Genomic DNA, 20,764 nt, shown 5'->3' with positions numbered 1-20,764 from the left:
TGTGCGTCGTTGTTAGCAGAGCCGTATAAAGACAGTTGACTCCATACTCCCATTGTAAGAATGGATCCCGAAGGTGCTCTATCTCAATAAGATAGTTCCAATGTTTGGAACTATAGCCCGCTTTGCGGCGAGATCAAAGCGTGACGTTACTCTCTCTTCTACACTCTGGTTGTTAGGTAGAGGGAATATCCACCGTTGCCAAGTCTGCTTATTATAAGCGACTTTGACTTTGGGCTTATTTTTCTGTGAAGTTGCTTGTACATTTTGCGGGTTTCGTTTTTTTGGGCTTGTTACCTAAATGTTGTTTAAATCAGTGGTTCTCAAACGTTATCATGTCAAGGACCCCCCCCCCCCCCCCCAAAATTAACACCTTGGCGGCCACACATCTGAAAATATTTCGTCCCAGGTACCCCCATACAAAATGTGTGTATTAAAAATGTTTCAAAAACATATTTTCTTTGAAAATAGCCGATCTACAAGCTCACAACACGACGCGTTGCGAGCTTGTAGATCAACCATTTTCAAATAGCCAACAATGGTAGGTTCAAACTTCAAAGCGTTCGTGTGGCTTCTTTTGGGCTTGTTTTCATAGACCTTTTTGCTTATTTCTCTCACAAGATCTGGCAACGCTGGTAATATCCCATAGCCGAGAAGAACACAGTTTGTATTTGTCCCATGGCCCAGAAGAACAGCGTCCTTGTGATTGGATGGTTGTTTGATTGTTTAATAACAATCTGCTGTTTCAGTACTTTACAGTTTACAGTTGGGAGGTCAGATTAAAGAGGACGAGGTAGCAATTTAATTCATGTCAACAATAACATCATCGATAGTTTAATGACAGTCTTGTTTTACTAATTATCACAATCGTGTGATAAAATGAACAAACAATTCAAATTGACTACTAAACCAGCTCGTAGGCAGCAGCTTTCCCGCTTCTATCGTCTTTCTTATTACTGCACAGGTATGAAGAAGATGACCTTTCTTTGACCTGCTCCCTACATGGCTTTGTTCTTTGGAAAGGTTGTGAGGAACAACTGTTATACATATTTACTGACAATAGCTGAGCTCACAGACCTACATCTGGGTTGGTAAGCGGTTGGTCAATGGGTTCAAGTGAAGGGTAACAGTCTTCCACGCCGACATCTCGCCACTCCGACTAGTGGCTTCCGCGTGCGGTTAGGGTTAGGGTGAGGGTTAGGTAACCCAAGTGAAGCAGTAGCCATGCAGGTCTATCCTAGCCAAGTGTGTTAGCTTAGGTCTGTCCTAGCCTAGGTAGGCCTAAATGTTTTACTTAAGTAAAAGTATCAATGCTGCATTGTAGAAGTACTCTGTGTGGAATTCAAGATTTACTTGAGTAAAAGTACAAAAGTATTGGTATCAAAATGTACTTAAAGTACCAAAAGTAAAAGTACTAAAATGTTTGAAAATAGCAGATCTACAAGCTCAAGACGTGTTGTGAGCTTGTAGATTGGCTTTTTCAAATAGCCTAGGTATGAAATGGGTAACTAGTAGCTAAAGTTTTCAAATAACTGTAGTGGAGTAAAAGTACAAGATTTGCCTCTGAGATGTAGTGGAGTAGAAGTAAAAGTATACACAATTGGAAATACTCGAGTAAAGTAAAAGTACCTAAACATTTTACTTAAGTACAGTACAGTAAATGTACTTGGTTACTTTACGCCACTGGTTAGGACTAACCTAAAGTAGGTTAGATTAGGTCTATTCTAGGTAGGTTAGGTATATCTTATCTATATGTGGCTTAGATTAGGTTGTGTCATAGCCAAATAAGTTCAATTAAGTCAATGAGTAGATCTAATGTCTAATAGTCTTTTTTAAGTTTGCTTTCCTGTTGGCATTTAACCACAGATAATGGACATGTAAACAGAAATGGATGTCACCAACAGGGACCATAATTGTAAGTAATATCAACTCTCACCCAGGTGTCCAAATGTAGTTTTTTGTTAACCCCAGATGTTGCAAATGTGTTATTAGCGTACACATCCTGTCCAATGTCACGGTTTTCTAATATTTCAGCCACAAAGACAGACCTCAGCTTGCTTCTTGAGTGTCTAAAGTACCAGATGAAATGTCCAGATTCACAGAAACAAGCTCTGCTCACCATCAACTCAATCTGTCAGAACAGAGGTTAGTGGGTGTTTGGTGGATCAATCAATTGGTGCACAGACCATAACGCTCCTTGGAGCTGCGTGGACCTGAGTTTGAATCCGACTCCTGTCTTGTCACGCATGTCTCTCCTGTCTTGTCACGCATGTCTGCCCTCGGTTTCCAGTCTATCCACACATATCTGAAAAATGCTGAAAACCTAAAAAAGAACGGAGGGCAGACTAAAATAGACTTGATTTATGGACACACATGCAAGTGGATTGTTGTCCGAGTTCAACATTGCCAGAGTGCGATACTGATTACTGACAAATGTATTAAGTCTGTGGGCTTGATGTGTCATATAACCATTTAAATTTGACTCTTCAACAGATGACAGACTATTCATCCTTCCGTTTGACTTTTCCAATCTTTTTCATAATTTCAGATGATAACGTGGACTTGTTCCGAGAGATGGGAGGTGTGGAGTTTGTGTATAACCTTTTCAAGTCCAGTGTTGTTCACTCAGATGTCAAGGAGGTTGCGCTATTCACGCTTGGAACGTTTGCAGACTCCAATGGTATGCGTGCATTATATGTGTGTCTGTGGGTGGATGTTTAGGCTGTACACTCAATTCCTGCAACAGCTGTGTGTCTGTGTGTTAGAGCGGCATGTAACTCAATATTCCTGTTGTCAATTCACTTCATACTACTATGTGTTGCAGACTTTAGCGATGACGGTGAGTAAAATGTTGGGTTGACATTGCATAGTTTGAGTTCAGTACACCCGCTTCTGTTTGTAAACCAAGTTTTGTATTCAAAAGGAGGCACTGTCATTTATTTTATTTCTGTAAAACATATCATAAGACATTTGGGCTAAAACTTGTAAAAACCTATTTTTTTTTTTATTATAAGGGCTAATTCATTTTAGATTGAATTTGAAAGATAATAATTACATCCATCATCACACAGTCCAACTCTGTGGGTTTGTGCATGCATATGTATATACTTAAAACTAAATAAACCTACAGTATCATCTGTATTATTGATGGTTCACATCATTGTTGTTCCCTCCCCATTAGTGCACTGCAAGCACTCACTGTGCAGAAGAGAAATGTTCTCAGACCTGGCCGACTGTTTGATGAGAGAAGACACCCCACTAACACAGAGGAGAGTGGCTGTCTATCTGCTGTCTGTGCTGGTGGGAAACAACAGTAAGATAAAGGATGAACAAAGATGGTTTGAATTGTACCCCAGCTTTTGTTGTGCTACAACAATTGATTCAAGATGAATTGAGCATTCATGTTTTGAGTTCTATACAGACACCTTATGCTATCATCGGGAAAAGTAAATTGTAGAAATGTATCTGAAAGTGCATTGTAAAATTCAAATATCAGATCTGGTTTGTGAAACATATGCCCAAACATATGTTCAACCTTTATTGTCATACACTTATTGTCATTACAACAATATTCACTTCTTTTGTATTCACTAAGTCTAAAAGTGTAAATCTAAATGTGCTTGATGCAATTTTTAGGATGTAGAATCTCCATCACAGTATTTAAAGCATACTGTGAGATACAGGCTTTTCTTTCTTCTTTTACCTTTATTTAACCGTTTAGTCTAATGTCTCTTAAAAGTGTGAACTGGACAAGAGAGAGATATTACACAGCTTTATCGGAATGATAAATACAGGACATTACAAATGACAACCATATAACATCCCTAAAACGCACAGACTACCTAGAGACCTCAAGGAGAATGAAAAGAGAAAATAGAATTACAAATTTAAAGAAACCAATGTAAAACTAAAAAACAAATTCAGAAATAGACTACACATCAAAGCTGGAGCAATTGCTGGTAACTAAGTACATCCATGGTAATCCTTTTACCATGGATCCTGAGAAAATAGAAAGCATCAGCCTCCTATAATAAATATTTGATACACAGAGGGAGGAATTCAGTAAAGTTTCCATGTCCAGTATCTCATCTCCACTGACTTCAGTAGTGAAATTGGACAGGAAAAATAACTGAGAATGAATAGTTGTTATGAGTTTTTTAGTTTTTTCCTTTTCTTTTTTTAAGACAGTTAAAATACTTGATTGATTTCTCTTTCTGTACTGTTGTAGAATTAGGACAGACTTTGGCTCAGATGACCAGCTGCCTAGACAATCTCCTGGATCTCTTCAGGTAAGACGTTGCTGTATATTTCCCAGTGTGTTTGTTTATGGTCATTACAAGAGCTTGCCCAGCATGAGAAATATCCCAAAGCAGAGTTTTACTCCTGTTTTTCTGCAGAAATGAACTGACTAGCCTACTGTAGTTCAGGTTTCCATCTTCTCATTGAACCGGGTGCATTTCTCCTTTCCGACATGTCGCCTTTCCGACGTTGACGAACCCTATACCTAACCCTAACCCTAACCCTAACCGCACGCGGAAGCCACTAGTCGGAGTGGTGAGATGTCGGAATGGAGAGTGAACACCCATTGAACCACACTTGGGGATAAATAGTAAATTGACTGCATTTATATAGAGCTTTTTATAGTTTTTCCAACCACTCGAATGCACTTTAAAATGTACCTCACATTCACTCATTCATACACATCATGTTGGAACACCGTTACAAATTATGCGTTACACATTCACACACCGATGGCAGAGGCAACCTCGCAAGGTACCATCTTGCTCATCAGGAGCAGTTAGCGGTTCCGTTTTTGGTTCAAGGACACTTCGACACGCAGACAGGAGGAGCTGGGGATCGAACCAGGAACCTTCCTGCTCCCAGATGGCTGTGCGACCTCCTTAGGCACTGCAGTGCCACATTCAAAAAGGTTAATTACATTTTATCCTTGTAGGAGCAGTTTCCCCCTCACCACAGAGGCCACCCTGAAGCCCACCAACATCACTCAGACCTGCCAGCTGTGGACATCTGTCTGTAACGCGCTGTGTGGCTGTATCAACAACCCTCAGAATGGTAGAGCTGCTTTTGTATCTTAATAGTCCTGAACGTATATTGAGTTCTCCAATATATATATAATATTCAACTGAGACAAGGTAATCACATTACTTGATATAAAAAAGAGAGAAAACTGGAAAAAGCGCTCCTCGGAGCACAGGTCTCCACCAGGTCAAGTAGGTTATTGTGGGCCAGTAATGTTCGGAATTCGCCAATCAGGATGGAATATGAAAAATCGGACGGAACCGTCTTGATCACATGACAAAAGAGATAAAGTGTACCGATTTGAGTAATATAAAAAAAAATGTTTTGCAAAAATCGGCCTTCTGATGGCACTATAAAAGGCTGATGTGAAAAATGCAGAGCGGAGGTTTTTCTTTGGCCTCTAGGTAGTGTGCGTGCAAAGTTTCATGCAGATCGGTCCAGTTATAGGTAAAAACTTAGGGTGGCATTTCTTCCTCAGCCTAGAGGGAATGTGTGTGCAAACGTTTCACGGCAATCGCACGCTGCGTTCACGATTTGAGGCATTTTGTTCAAAAAGGACCTCTCCAGCAAACTTTGGAAGCCAATCTTGATCACGTGACTATAGAGATACTGTGTATCGATTTGCGTGATGTTTGGACGAAATCTGTAGGAGTAATATCCCAAAAATTGTTTAGCAAAAATCTGGGGCAGAGGTTTTGCTCTGGCATTCAGGGAGTGTGTGTGCACAGTTTCACGTTGATCGGGCCAACGGTGCTGGAGATTAGCTGTTCACAGACGGACGGACACACACACGGACACACACACGGACGGACGGACGGACAGGGTGCAAAACATAGTCTCGGCCACACCTTCGGCCTGGCGTAGACAATATTCAAAGCCATGCTCATCTGTTCACCAAAGCATGCAAAAGACATGTAGTGCAAATACCAGCCAACAAATATTTCAATACTATGTCGTAATCAATGTCTTGTCATATTTCATGTAACAACATGAAAAATGTCATAGAGAGCTATTGGATATGAAAAAATCTAATCTCTGTTCATTGCTTCCCCTTTAGCCTTTGTTATTAATGTCTGTTTACAATAAATTAATCCATATGTAACCTGGAGCATTGGACTAAAATGATATTCTCTCTCAACTGTGGTTTTGTTTCCCTGTCCTAGAGGAGGGTCAACGTATCTGTGTGTCAGCCTTCCCGCTTGTCAAAAGCTGGCTACAGCAGATTACACTGGCCCGCACTGAGCTGTTTCAGTCTGTATGCTCCTTCATAGCCATGGCTGTCGCCAACAACTGTAAGTATGATAGAACAGACTGGGGTGCACCAATTGTAAACTGCTTCCGTTTGGCTGTGAAAACAGAAGCTTGAAACGCCTGGTGAAGTGAAAGTAAAAGTTATGAAGAGCATAAAAGTTGGGTCGTATTTGAAAGTCTTTGCAGGTAAAAAGAAAAGTGTTCTCGTGAAGCACTTTTGTTGTTTTTGCCGTGAAGTATTTCTACAGATCTGTTTGTCCATTTGACTAAATGAGGCATAGACCATCGCCACACTAGGACACACATGCAGCCAGCCTGTATAGTGCTTCTTCACCACTGAACACTGCGTTGTGATATGTGCAGCTTATTAGAATCTGTCTTGTTTGTGTATATTTGTTATCCATCTATCCATCCATTTTGCTAACTTGCTAAAATAAACCTGCTAACAAAAAGGGTTTTCTTTCTTCTATGATTAGCCTAATTGACCTGTGTTTGTCATTTTGTCTTGCAGCTTATACTCAGGAGTGTTTTTCAGCTTCTGAAGGTTTGGAAACTTTGACCCTGTCACTTGTTCGCTTGACATCTGAGGCAGACAAAAGCCTGACGTCCTGTCGGCTCTCTGTCAGTCTGACCAAGACCCTATCCCTCTGTATCACCGACAACCGTTAGTCTCTCCTACCAATGTACACACACATATAATATACACTGTATAGTTTGCTCTAAAGGATCCAAATCACTGCCTACTCCGTACAATTCTGCTCTGTCTAGCTGCTCTGGCGTCTGGTTTGGCTCAGCACTGCGTGGTACCACAGCTCCTCTCCCTGCTGTCCAGCCCCAACCTGGACCCTCAAGACAGGCTCTCTGTGATGCTTACCCTGGGCCACTTTACCGATGCCTCTGGTAGGAGTCACTTAACAGCAACGTGTTTGTGTCTGTGTGCACCTGCATTTGTTTGTAGTGTTGTCTTCTCATTACATTTTTGGGGCATTTGGCAGTGTCTCTTCCCTTGAGAAACATGTGAATGTACCCTTCTACACACCTACAGGCTTACAGCTCACTGTTTAGTGTTTACGCTTACTTTGACGTCTCCCAGTTCACCACTGTTTCTGTCCTCTCTGCAGAGGAACACCAAGTTCATTTGGTGCAGTGTGGTGGTCTGTCCACCATCATCACACTTCTCACTGAGCCCCAGAGTGAGGAGCTGAGGAGAGTTGCTACATTCATACTGCAATCCTGCAAACAGGCCAGTGAGTTCAAGCCCATCCTCTCTGGTCCTGCTTGTCATAATTTGTAATTATACTTGAGAGAAATGTCATTTTATTTAATTATCTGCATGCAGGCATTTTGTTTATTAAAGAGTTTGATGATGAGTTGATATATAGAGCATAGCGTTTGTTTAGGCAGGTTACGATCGTTAAGCGGCTCCTCTTTTCCATGTGTTATTTGATCTTTATTGTCTGATGCCATTGTTGCTGGCTGTCTGCTCTGTTCTGCAGCACCTCGGGTAGGTCTTTACTGCTGCTGTCCCTGCTATAATGAATTCCATGTATACACATGGAAGGGCAGGGAGATCACAGAATGGAAAAGGAAGTAAAGTCTGCACACTGGTAATGCTGAAAAAGCTCCGCTGTATTGTATTGCGTCGTCAACATATACGATGAAGATCTGATTGATTGAAACGTTGACGATGCAATAAAATACAGCAGAGCTTTTTCAGTATTACCAGTGTGCACACTCTACTTCCTTTTGTGATACTGCTGCTTGTCTTGCACCTGGGCCACGGATGTGCGTGCCGTGCACTACCTTCCTCATGAGATCACAGAACGGAGCCATGCCACCAAATATACATTTTCTGCTCAGGATTGCAATTTAAGATGCACAAATTGCACATAAAATAAATTGTACTTTGAGGAATGTTTTGACCCATCTCACGCAGTATTCAGTCTATACAATTAATATTGTCAGAAAGCATTATTTGTTGACTTTGTAACAATGAGGCTTATTTTATTGTTCAGTTCCCAACCTGGGATGAAAAAGTGGAATTAGTTGTGCTAATGATTTGCATGTCTTCCTGGATGAAGCGATGTCCCTGGGAGTGTCAGCTGCAGGGGTGAAACAGGGGGATGTCAGAGCAACCCTTGCGAACATGGAGGACTACTGGACGTCAGTAAAGGAGCTGCAGGACAGGATCAACCAGTTAGAGGACAGACAGGCAGAGGTGAGGCATGCGTTTGCATACATACACACACATTCACAGTAGAGTTGTACTATTTAACAGTAAAGCCTGTAATCTTTAAGTAGCAGGAAGGTTTGATTTAAATGTTGATCAACCTGGTGTGGTATCAGATTAAAGACACTATGGCTGCTCACAAGACTAGTCACAGCAGATCTGCTTCTGCCATTCAGGAGCATAGAGTGAAAAGGTGTCCAGAGCAGGCTGCTATAGATCAATAGAGATGAAAATCAAAACCATTGAGATGAGAGACTAATACTTGTGTTTACTTGAATACTTGTGTCATCGGTCAATGGGAGACTCAGTAGGAGACTCTTTGAGTCTCTAACCGGAGATTCCGCCTGTCATCAAATTATTGACTTAGGAATGTGACAAAAACTAAAGAATGTCCATGAATTCAAGGCTTCATGGGGTGTGTAATTGATAGAAAATAAGTCATTTTTTGGGTGAACTACTCCTTTAAGGCAGCTCAACCTTCTCACTTTTCTCTGAATTGGCTCACTCTGAATAATGCCGACATGTTGTAGCTTACACAGCCTTCGTCAGAATACAGCAAGGTCACATGGAGGTATACATGTGCAGTATATGCCTACTAGGTAATCACAACAGGTGAATGTAGTGATGATGGCACTCAAAAAGGTTACATCATAGGTTCCCAAGCTATTTAGCAAGAACCACTAGTGGTCCTCAGATGCATTGCAAGTGACACTGATGAGGATATAGGACAACAGTAAATAACTCCAAGCAGTTGAAGGTCTGTACTTGTACAATAAGTGACACTATGTCTATTTATAGAAAGTACTTGAGGTTGAATATGTGAAATCATCATCTAGTCCATTTGGGATCATTGTATTAGGCGGCTGCCTGCCATGTCATTTATAGTACATGTTTGCATGTCCATCAATCAGTCAATAATTATTTTGTGTCAAATCACAACAAGTTGTCTCAAGACACTTATGAAGAGCAGGTCAATACTTTCACACAACATTGTTAAACCTTAGTCCCCCCCATCCCAACCCGCATTTAGTGTGTGCAGATATGGGGAAAACATTGCAATATCAATTTTCTTTTTTTGTTGTTGCAGTAATTAAGAAAGTAAACTATATAACACTTACATATTTTGAACCATGTAGTTTCCATCTCTTCTTCAGGAGGCTGAGGACAAGGAGGCCCCATCGGACCCTGCACCTCCAGCAGGAGAGCCGGTTGGTGTGGTGAGAGAGCACCTCCCTCCTCCACCACTACACCACATTTCCCCTCCAAACCCTTCCTCAGCACTGTTCAGGGAAGCAGCAGCCAACAGAGAGAGGGCAGTGGAGAGAGGAGGAGGAGGAGGAGGCGGAGGAAGAGAAGATGACGGGACTGGAGCCAAAAGAGGAGAGGAAGAGCGGAAGAACTACACTGAGCAGACCACAGTTGCTGCTGGACTGATGAGCTGCGATGAAGGAAGAGAAGAGTTTCGGAGAGATGTAGAAAGAAAGCTTAATGGCGGAAGAGAGGGGTACGAGGACTGGAGGAGGGAGTCTACTCCCCGGCTGTCTGTCCAGACGAGGAGAGGAGCAGAGAGGAATCAAACAGAAGAGACTCAACACAGTGCTCCTCACCGCATGGTAGTGACTGCACACTGGAATGCTTACTAATGGCCTACACATCACATACACACATTTAATTTCATGACTACCTGCTATTCAAGTGTTAATAAGTACAACAGTCAGATAATGTGTATCTGAGGGCTTCGGCAGAGTGATGTACAGAGAGAGTGGTGACAACGGAAGTCCAAAATGCTTGATCATTACGTGGACATTCACGTAGACCTCAGAAAGTTACATGTGACTTGATTCAGATGAGATGATGATATATTATATGAGTCTTTGAATATCTTACCTTTTTAAATGTGCATCACAACTTCCAGGAACTATGGACAGGATCCACAATCCGGAAATTGCGTTTACAAAATTGGCCCATTGGAGTGAAAAGAGTTGTCGCCTCTCTCTCTTGTGGTTGACCACTAGTCAACCATTAGTGTGGCAGCGGTGGCCTAGTGGTTAGAGGGGCGGCCTTGATACCGGAAGGTCCCTAGTTCGATTCCCCAATTCATCACATCAATCATGAATCACCGCTGAATAGCCCTTGAGCAAGGCTTCCATGCAGGGTCCGGCTGGAAACAAGTTTCGTACTTAGTCCGACACCCTGGGTAAACAACAAACTTTGCTTTTGCTTTGCTTTGCTTTACCACAAGAGTGGTTGACCTCAAGAACTACTGTTTTTCCATCCTACCAGATAGTTCATAATATTCACCTGGTGTCTTGTCGTTCTAGCTCTCCAATCACATAGTGTTAAGTTGCTCTTTCAGAGATGACTAGGAAGGTTCAGGTGGCCAGTGGCACAAGTGAAAAGTGTGGCTAGCAGTGTAGTTGTCACTTACAGTAGAAACATGGGGACACCCAGCAGATACAAGTGGGACTGGGGACTCACCGGAAGAGGCAACTTCCTCCACTTGCTATTCAGGTTTGAATTAGCAAAGTAATCTGGCTACCAGGATTGGTTGGACATGGAACATCAGGTGATTGCAATGAATGATCTAGTACTAAGGATAGAAAAACAGCTGTATTAGTGGTCCCTGAGTACTAGAACCACTGTGTTACACAGTATTTCTCTAACCCAGGTATCTGTTTGTCTCTTATTAGGGTCTTGTACGGAGGCAGATCTTCAAAGAGTGCAAACAAACACAGGACTCCTCCAACGCCAGCAGAGCAGCAAAGGACAGGAACCCCTTTATTCAAGTGTTCCATAATGATAGCAATAGCAGGGTACAAACGGCATACAGAGTTACAGGCACTTACTTACTTGCTTCCTCAGTCACGGGAGCCGAGGAAGAAAGTAACGGTGATCTCCAAACTCTCAGAAAAGCATTAAAGAAGAGTACTAAGAACAGGGAACTGAAGAAAGATAAGTCCCATTTGAACAGTCAAGGACAGAGAGCTGATGAAGCGCAATGCTGTCAGGCTGATTTTGGGGTCCAATGTCAAACCCATGATGGAGGGGATGTGCCATGTTCAAGTTCAACCTGCAAGGGAAGTGGAAAGTTGGTCTCTTCCCATGTGGTTCCACTGGAGGGAGCCAGAGAGCTACAAACAGACCGGTTAGCAGGCTATGTAACCACAAATACAGTATTGCATGAATGGATAGATCACAGATAAAACTGACTTAATATATTTATTTATTTTTACTTAACGTTAGAGGAGTTCAACTTATCCAAAGGTTCAAGGTTGTACTTTATTGTTACATCTCGTGTACAGGTACATAAGAGTAAAACTTATTTTGGTTCGGCTTCCTTCAGACAATGCAGCAGCATAAGTAATAACAATAGAATAAAGAAAAAACGTTAAAAGATTTAAAGAAAGAGAGCAAAAAGAATGAAAAGAGCATCGTCAAAACAAATGTACATGTGCATAAAATAAAGAAAAAACACTTGGTATGTTGTATTCACCACTAGTATTTTTCTTCAGTGGCTGTCACCTAACTTTGTTCTGAGTGATTTGTTTTGTTTCCTTTTCCAGCCATGTGTTTAAGCCTCCAGCCCCGGTGAAGCACAGAGTGAGAAAAGAGACAAAGTGGGAGGATGATGAAGGTAGAAAATCATATACATATCTTTTACACCATGCATATTGTACGCAGTCTTTTGAGTCTGATAAGTGCGATGTTGCCAGTTGGCAAAAAGGGTTAATGTAAAAGTATGAATTCTATTTTTCTTTCACTACATTGTTTTACTAATGAAGTAATCTATAGTTTACAGATCATTCACTATGATTATACAGTGATGCTTGTGCTGTTCTAAGCTGCACAATAGAACATTGGAGCATAAGGCCTCACCAGAAAAAGCATTACTGATGAATACACAATCACATCTTCTGTGTATACACAGCACACCACCTTATAATCAGGTTTCAGCATCAAACTGATAATGAACAATGACGAAATGGATAAAAAAAGCAGTCAGATATGTACCGTAGAACATACTTAAGCTAATATAAAGCAAATGCCCCGAGGCTGGTGCAGGTGCAATACAACACTGCTAGCGGGAAAATGAAGTCAATGTAATTTACAAGGCAGCGGTGAGTGTCAGTGTTGAACTTTATCAGAACAATATCCATTAGTGCACTTGTTGGTGAGATTTCTTTTGTACAGTTGGTCAGCTGCACATAACTGGTCCTTTTGTTCACCTCTCCATTATAAATTATATTTTATTATCGACTAATTAACATCAACACATTAGGTTTCCTTGAATTGTGGATGAACACACCAACATTGAAACGCAATTTGCAACAATGTCTGGTTTCCCAAATGCAATCGGTGCAACACTCAGGAAGTATTGGAAGAAGGACACATCTCAGAATGAGTCATACATTACTCAATATAGCACATGACTTTGGACATCCTCTAAATCAGGGATGGGCAACTTTGTAGATGGTGAGGGCCACTAAATTTCCACACTCACTCTGGGGGGCCGCATTGTTTATCGGCACTCTTGCCAGTAGTACCCCATTACTCAAAAAGCCCATAATAGTCACATATGTGATAAATAAGGGATATTAACAATTATTATTCGTTGTAACTTTGTTTTTATTTAGCATTTAGTAATGCTTCTATCAACTACTACAGCTGTACTGCTAAAGAAAACTTCACATTCCTGAGTATGCCTTTCAGAGTATTGCTGTAACCTTGGCTTAAAAATATACAAAAATGAACACTAGAATTATAATTAATAAAATAAACGAGAGCACGCTCTACTGGTGGACTGTTGTAATTAAAATGGTTCATGGAAAGTTGCATGTTTGGAACAGCTGAAGGCAATAGTTCACCATTTCGGATATGTTTAGATTACTTTGTTTTTCTTTGTGATTTCAAAAGTGGGGGATTTTGGCCTGGGGCTGCATTGAGTGACGGGCCGCGGGCCGCCAGTTGCCCATCCCTGCTCTAAATCCATTCATCACATTGGTCGCAGATATACTGTAGGTCGCTGAACTCACAATGGGCCCGTTTTGTCAAGTGTTTTGTCTCCTCTGCCATTCCGTCTGTAAACAAAGTATTTATTTGAATGTCATGTATTGCTGTAGCAGTTTGTGTTTGTATCTTGCATTGATATATATATTTATGATGTATATATCACAGGTATGTGTGGATGTATTGAATTTGTGTGAGGCACTGTAGGAACTGTGGAAAGAAAAAGTCATACTTTGGCAGCTAGAATGACACCAGGTGAATGGTAATAAGATCCTGGTAGGTAGAAGACCAGCACTACCAGGGATCGCTTGTAACCAGGAATCACTGCCTGTAGTACATTAGTGAAAAGACAGTCTTTCTTTAAATATTTGATTGTAGATACTATCTCTCTCTCCCTCTCTCTCTCTCTCTCACACACACACACACACACACACACAGATTTCTTGTCTGAGTTGCTGGAGGAGGAGATCAATAAGATGTCAAAGACAAGAGTCACACCACTTCTCAATAGGTGCTCAGGTAGGAGAGCTGCTGTACCAGATTCTTAGATAAATACTGCCCATCCTGCACCATGAAATGGTTTGTTAACACTTCAGTAGACCTTGTGAATGTGAATGTTGAGCTTTACAGTCCATCAACTTAAAACCCATTTCCCCAAAAAAGGACACCAAAACTTGATGTGTTGATTCATTCTCTCTCTCTTACTGTCACTGTCACTATCACTTTCTCTGTCTCTCTTAATTATTTTTAAATCTCCATTTCTTTCACTTTCGTTTCCTTCTCTCTCTGTATATCACACTTCATTTGGCCCAGCTCAGTCTAAAATAGTGCTGGGAGTGGGCCAGTTGTGTGGAACAGGTTTAATGGAAAACTATGACCCTGTGAGCATTGATTGTTATGTTCACTAATTAATTAAGTTAATAATGAATATTATTATTAACCCTATAATACAAGGCCGGTGCCCAACTGATATCCTACAGGGGCTTCTGCTATGATAAGATGTTCTGCTTGTTAACATCCAATTCTGTACCTGTACTGTATAAGCTGTCACATTGCAAGCACCACAATGGTAAAAAGAAAATCCAGTTAGATGTTTGCATATCTGACGTGCTGTTAAGCCAGACATTGAAACAATAGTAAAAGTAGGCGGTTACTGTATGTAAATGCTGCTGGTATGAACTATGGGGTCTGTTTGACCATCAGCAGTGCATGTTTCATTGTCTGTTCACATCCATAGATGCATGCTTGAGAACTGAGCTTCATCTGGTGGACATTGGCCATAATCTCATCCATGCAGCCTTTATAGAACTAGTTGACTAAACATAGACAAGTTAGACAACCCACCGAAAAGTCGACAAAAATGTACTTTGGCATCTGCCTACTCTCGACCAGGCTGCGTACTGCTGTTTGCGGAGGCGACCAGCAGGACGTTCTCAGCTCTCCTCTGCTCATCGCTCCACATCTGCGACATGCACGGGGCACTGCAGGAGGCCACAGACAGGTACCGGGCCCGCCACGCAGATGTACAGACACGCAGGAGGAGAGAGAGACAGCAACAGACAGGCACAGAGTCCCAGAGGAACACGGGCCACTGGAGGGGTTAGGACACTTGACCATGTCAACACACAAATAGTTGTAATCCCGCCCAAGCAATGTGATTGGACAAAACGAGATGCTCCATCCCTGTTGAATACTTCCTGGTTAAGCCTGTGCTGATGAATGGAGCTGGTCACTGCACAACAAATAACCCTTTCTGTACTTATCACTATAATGTAAAATATTTTGTTTTCTGTTCCATTCTGCCAGATGTCAGTCTGACTCCCATACATAAAGGAGAAAAGCAGCGACAAGTGAAACACCAATTGAAGAAATACAATGGTACTGAGTCCACAATTAGATTGGCAAATGTGACAGATTTCTTACATGCTTTATCTGATCAGGATTGTTTCATTTTCAAGGATTATTCCTGTAAAATGAACAGTAAGCAGTTCCTTATGTGCCTTGAGTCGACGCAGTCGACCCCCCTATTTCCATGCTGTTGTTTTTTCAACCAGAATGAATCACTGACCTCCTTGTAGCTTGTGCTCAGTACAGATGCACAAACACTACCGACCTCATAGAAGAAGAAGATGCACAGGACGCAAATTGCAGATTTAATGGCAGTAAAAACCTTGTGTTTTACAGCCTCATATTGGCCAACAAATGGCAATCAAATTGTGTATCAATCTAGCTCTATCAATGCAGATAGCAGTCTGTCAATCTGAAAATAAATGAAATGCGTCCATGAGAGTGTTTTCTTTGCTTTTCAGATTTCTCTCTAACCCCTGTGCACGGCAGAAGTCCAGTAAGAAGATTCACCTCTCATGGCAGGGAAGGTCTGTATGTCCAAGAATTCATATAGCAACTTAAATGTAATGTATTAGTGACTCAAATCATACATGAACATATTATGAATACGAATAGACTTAATCTGTCTTCTTCTCTGTGACTGTCATTCTAACTAACTATCTCTTTCTCTCTTAGGTCTAACTCCTACCACTTGCTCTTCAGAAGATGGTACAGTATGATCTACCTCACCTACCTCTGCTCTGAATCTGTCGTTCAGAAATTTAAATATATTTGTCATGCGTGTGTCGTGTGTGTGTGCGTGCATGCATGCATGCATGCATGCGTGTGTCGTCGTGTGTGATTGAGAGCCTGCGGTGGGAGCCGTCCTCTCCAGTGAGCTCTTGGCAGCAGAGAGCCCAAAGAACAGAAGGAATGTTGAACCTCAGCCAGTGTTCTCACAGCGCAGGCCATAGCTGGTTCTGAACACCACAGCTGTACTAAGCTGTTTCACACTCTGCAGAACACTGTGTGTGTGTGTGTGTGTGTGTGTGTGTGTGTGTGTGTGTGTGTGTGTGTGTGTGTGTGTGTGTGTGTGTGTGTGTGTGTGATATCTATTGCTTTTGTGCTTTGCCAGGGCTGTGAGAGGAAGTGGAACAGCATTTTTAGCCTGTTCTTTAGCCCAGATTCTACATTCAATGTTTTTAATAGGGACATGCTCCCCCCAATGCAAGCACCACTGCTTGAGTCACAGCAGTAAACATTTCCAAGTGCTCCTTTCCACCTCATTCTGTCTCCTCCTGGTTTTGTACTTATCTGTTAATTTATCTCCCCTTAAAGCTCGAGGCATTCCATGATTGTAGTTCAACAGCATAGTCTCTGCTGTGTTTTGCATGCTGACTAGGAGAAAGGCTCCTCTCTCACTGTGCCCTTTGTACTTTAACACAGATTTATGTACCCCGTCACCGCCACCCCCACCCCAAGATTGTCTGTCACCCCTTTGATACCTCCCTACCTCCTCCGCATTTCTTTGTTGCACTCATTTTCTCCACTATCAAGAACATGCCCTCTCATTCAGTGTGTCCTATAATAATTATAATATCTCAAATTTATATAGCGCTTTTCTAAGTACTCAAAGACCTTGACCATTATCTTATCTTCTCTTGGCCCTTCTCTTTCAGTTTCCATTTATTTCACTTTCCCTGCCTCTCTTTCTCTCTCTCTCGCTCTCTCTCTATCACGCAGTAGTAGATTGTTCTCTGCCTCTATTGCCTCTATCGTGTTAGGCGTGACGGGTGACGTAATGTCAGTCTGATGAAGAAGGGGACAAGCCATGAACAGAGAGGGGCAGAAAAGAGAAATTGTCCTTCTATTCAGTGTAGTCTGAGGCCTGGTGATGTCCTGTTGTGTAACAGAATGAGCTGTCCAGCATCTGCACTTGGCCTGTTCTCACTCAGCCTTTGTTAAACACACACACACACGCATGCGCACGCACACACACACATACACACAAATGCTCTCTTGTCTTTCAATCTATAGAGAGAACCATTCGTGAAGATGGAGAGGGCAATCAGTTGAAGATGCGACTCAACAGCGAACTGAGTTCCATTGTAAGTTGGGGTGAAAACAAAAACAGCTTGTCAAAACGTTGGTAGTTACAGTAAACCAATCTAAATGGATTTACATTAAGTGTCTGTATTCATCCCTATTTGAATCTTGCAGCCAGTACCAGCACCTCATAAAGACTGTTGTGTGCGTCTGTTTACCTGTTCTCCTCGTGAAAACAAATCCACAATTGATTGTGAACTGTTCTTGTGTATGTAGATCTGTGACTATAAATATTTCCATTTTGGGTGGGGATGGGGTCACAAAACTCATATACCGTAACTTCCAAACGGATTCACATAACACAATGTCACTTTGCATGTCTCTTAAGAGGAAACCCCAACATTACTGGCCGTGAATCTAGTTGCTGCAAAAAAATCATGCTACCGCCCCAGTCAAAATGGGGGTGCTGTAGAGCTCATTTATGGCCACTGAACATAATGCTGAACTATCCACCATATGAACATGGCTTAGTGCTGGCGGAGGTATGCACTCAACTGAGTGTATTCGTCCTAGTTGTGTATTGACTTGTGTTTTGTTTACTTTGTAGCGATGCCCCTCTCTATCTTTATTCTGCTCTTTTACTCTTGTACTGACTGAATTTCTCTGTGTTAGCAATTCTACAGCCATTCAGTTATCATAGGGCTTTCAACAGGTGAACACGTCCTGCTCTGCTTATTGATACAAACTAAATGTTTAAATGAGGGGTGGTGTGTATAGTGGAGAGATTATGCAACGTAGGTGTTTGAGTAGTTTGGGAATGTGAAATTGGTGGAATGACTATGCTACTGTAAAATGTCAGTGTTGTTGAATGCCTGAACCATGAGTGTGGCTTGTAAAAAACTAGTGAAATAACAAACTGCACCGAGCCTGTGTTAATATGCACCCATGTACATACAGTATGTACCAACGTATGTGACGCCACAGCCCACCACACCTACCCTCCTTTCTGTCCACCTGTAAGCTTCGCTCGTACTCTCGATTCACACAGTCACACAATGTTTTTGTGTCATCTCTATCCCTGTTTCTCTCGTTCCACTTCATTCCCCAGTCCCCACAACGGCAGCGGAGGAGAAGGCGGGACTTCGACCGCAAGGAGGTTGACTACCTGGTGAAAGGGGTGAAAAGGTTTGGCCCCCGCTGGAACTCTATCCTGTGGTCATACCCGTTCAAGAATGGACGCACCAATGTCGACCTGGCCAAGAAATACAATCGGCTAATGGTAAACAGAAACAACAAACAAATATAAGATATCATATGGAATTCTATCAATTCTTCTAAGTGTGCGTTGAGACCAATGAGATTAACTATTGTTGTTTACCGTTTGGTTTTACAGAAAGCTGAAGCCCTTGATGCAAGGGCTTGATGAAGCCCTTGTATCTAACCATGGCCCTGAGACCATTAATCGTGGTTCTTCGCAAATAAACAACAGTGATTTATCTAAAAGACCTTCACACTCAAGCCACAGTTTGAAACTCTGTCGATTGCAACACCATATTTTGTGAAATGAGATGCAGTAATATATTTGACTGAATTTGCAACAGAAATGCTCTGTTGCAGTTTGTTCCTATGCCCTATAGTTATCCTTTAGGGCATAGGTGTTTAGGTTCAGTCTTGAAAAGGCAGCTTTCTGTACAAGATGTTCTCTGTTTGAAGTTGAACTTGTGTTCTCCGCTTACTAATGTACAGCAATAATTTATGCAGCAATTGTATATGGTACCTTACACTGCCCCATGTATATTTTGTTTATCATTTCCAGTAAACATTTGAGTTTCTGTAACTTTCTGCTTTGAGTGTCATTGATTCTGTGTATTTGGATTAATTCATAAACCAGATATCACATATCTTACCTCCTAAACCATACAAGAGCACAGAAACAAAGGCTCTTTCTGCTTATGTTTTGTTCAGTCGGTCCAGTCATTTGGTCCAGTCCATGGGGAAACAGGAAATCAACAAAGGAGGGAGGGAGATGAATCAAAACGGCAGCAGTTTTGTTTATTGAGGCGAAAGCCTCTGGTATGACAAGAATCATAAATTGTGACAAACGAACCACTTATCACATGTCCTCCGGATCCCAAATCAGCTCACTCTTAAATCCATGGCATGCTAAAGGCCAGCCTGACTGAGATCACCGTCTACAAGCGCCTATCCCACTCCACAGGGACTCATCTCTGTGCAGCCAAAACCATAGGACTTCCTCATGTTGCCCTGCCCTGAGGCTCAGGCTGTTACAGCTAGGAGGGGCTGTAGAAGGCATAATCCTGAGAGTTAAACAGGAATGTGGCTAAATGTAGGGAGTCAAATGCTCTTCCTTTGCTTGCAGACAGTTTGAATCAGTAAACTTACACAATGTTCCACGCTGACCAAAAACCTTTGCACTATCCCAGAATCTGCTTTCCCTATATACCCCTGCCTGTGTGTTGCGTTAGTGTATATTTCTGCAGAGCATTAACTCATGACTGTAGGAGCATCCAAAGCGAATGTCTGGTACAGAACAATAATCAATTAAAAACATTAAGCTCATTGGGGTGTAAAACTTTCTTGATGATCAGTCTCATGGCTAGTGGGTGAACTGTTTGTACTGGAAGGAAATAGCTCAGAAGAATGTCATGTACATTTTTCAAGTAGTATTGCTTACTATTAGTAAGCTAAAATAAATACCACACACAAACACACCGTTAATTAATATCCATCTTTGCATTTATCTATTTTAAGCCAGGCTGAATAGTTCAGTGTGGGTAGTTAAGTTATAGGAGAGTAATGTGGTGGGAGCAGGGAAGAGTGTGGTGGGAGAGGTATGTGAGGAGCAGATTTCACATGCACTGCGGCAGTCACATTGGAGACTTTTGACCTAGACCCCCCGAAATCCCCCTTTCCTCTGGAAAGAATGCTACTTCGCCTCCCCCCCTCTTTCTCTCTCTCCTCTCTCCCACATTCATCTGCCAGTTCACTGTGAGAAGCCTCTGTCTCTTTTTGCATGTTATGTACCGTGTTAGCAGGAACTTGAATTCTCATGTGCACAGACACACATGTCTGTGTTTAGAACATGTGTGTAGAACATGTGTGTTAGTGTGTTTGTGTGTGTGTGTGTGGTGTTGAGGGCCGGGCTGATAAACTGTGTCTTATGTAACATGAAAAAAAGAGGAAACTCCCTTTAGCAGGGGAACAGAAGATCCATATGTGCACACGCACACTCATGATTCCTCTGCTTATTTTACTTGAGCTAAAATCCCACACGCTTCTCACTAATGAGTTGAACAGACATCTTAATCTGTATACACTTCTTGGTGGTCTACCTAATGATGTTTC

At 41.9% G+C, this 20,764-nt stretch overlaps 1 protein-coding gene across 1 annotated transcript; it reads left to right on the top strand.

Moving 5' to 3' along the window:
• Positions 1 to 1,884: 1,884 nt before the first annotated feature.
• terb1 (telomere repeat binding bouquet formation protein 1) lies at positions 1,885 to 19,672 on the top strand (the record flags this gene model as incomplete). The annotated part of the gene is made up of 20 exons (XM_084059596.1): positions 1,885 to 1,912; positions 2,032 to 2,142; positions 2,546 to 2,677; positions 3,179 to 3,310; positions 4,226 to 4,286; positions 4,952 to 5,070; positions 6,201 to 6,329; positions 6,800 to 6,952; positions 7,057 to 7,188; positions 7,410 to 7,535; positions 8,370 to 8,506; positions 9,673 to 10,131; positions 11,209 to 11,331; positions 12,095 to 12,152; positions 14,918 to 15,124; positions 15,835 to 15,900; positions 16,049 to 16,081; positions 18,356 to 18,414; positions 18,507 to 18,677; positions 19,568 to 19,672. The coding sequence occupies 20 exons, from the start codon at positions 1,885 to 1,887 to the stop codon at positions 19,670 to 19,672; spliced, it is 2,541 nt and encodes an 846-aa protein (XP_083915722.1).
• Positions 19,673 to 20,764: the final 1,092 nt, after the last annotated feature.

The sequence above is a fragment of the Gymnoscopelus microlampas genome (assembly GCF_963454915.1).
Source record: "Gymnoscopelus microlampas genome assembly, chromosome: 6".
NCBI lineage: Eukaryota > Metazoa > Chordata > Actinopteri > Myctophiformes > Myctophidae > Gymnoscopelus > Gymnoscopelus microlampas.
This window is presented reverse-complemented; position numbering and strand designations above follow the sequence as displayed.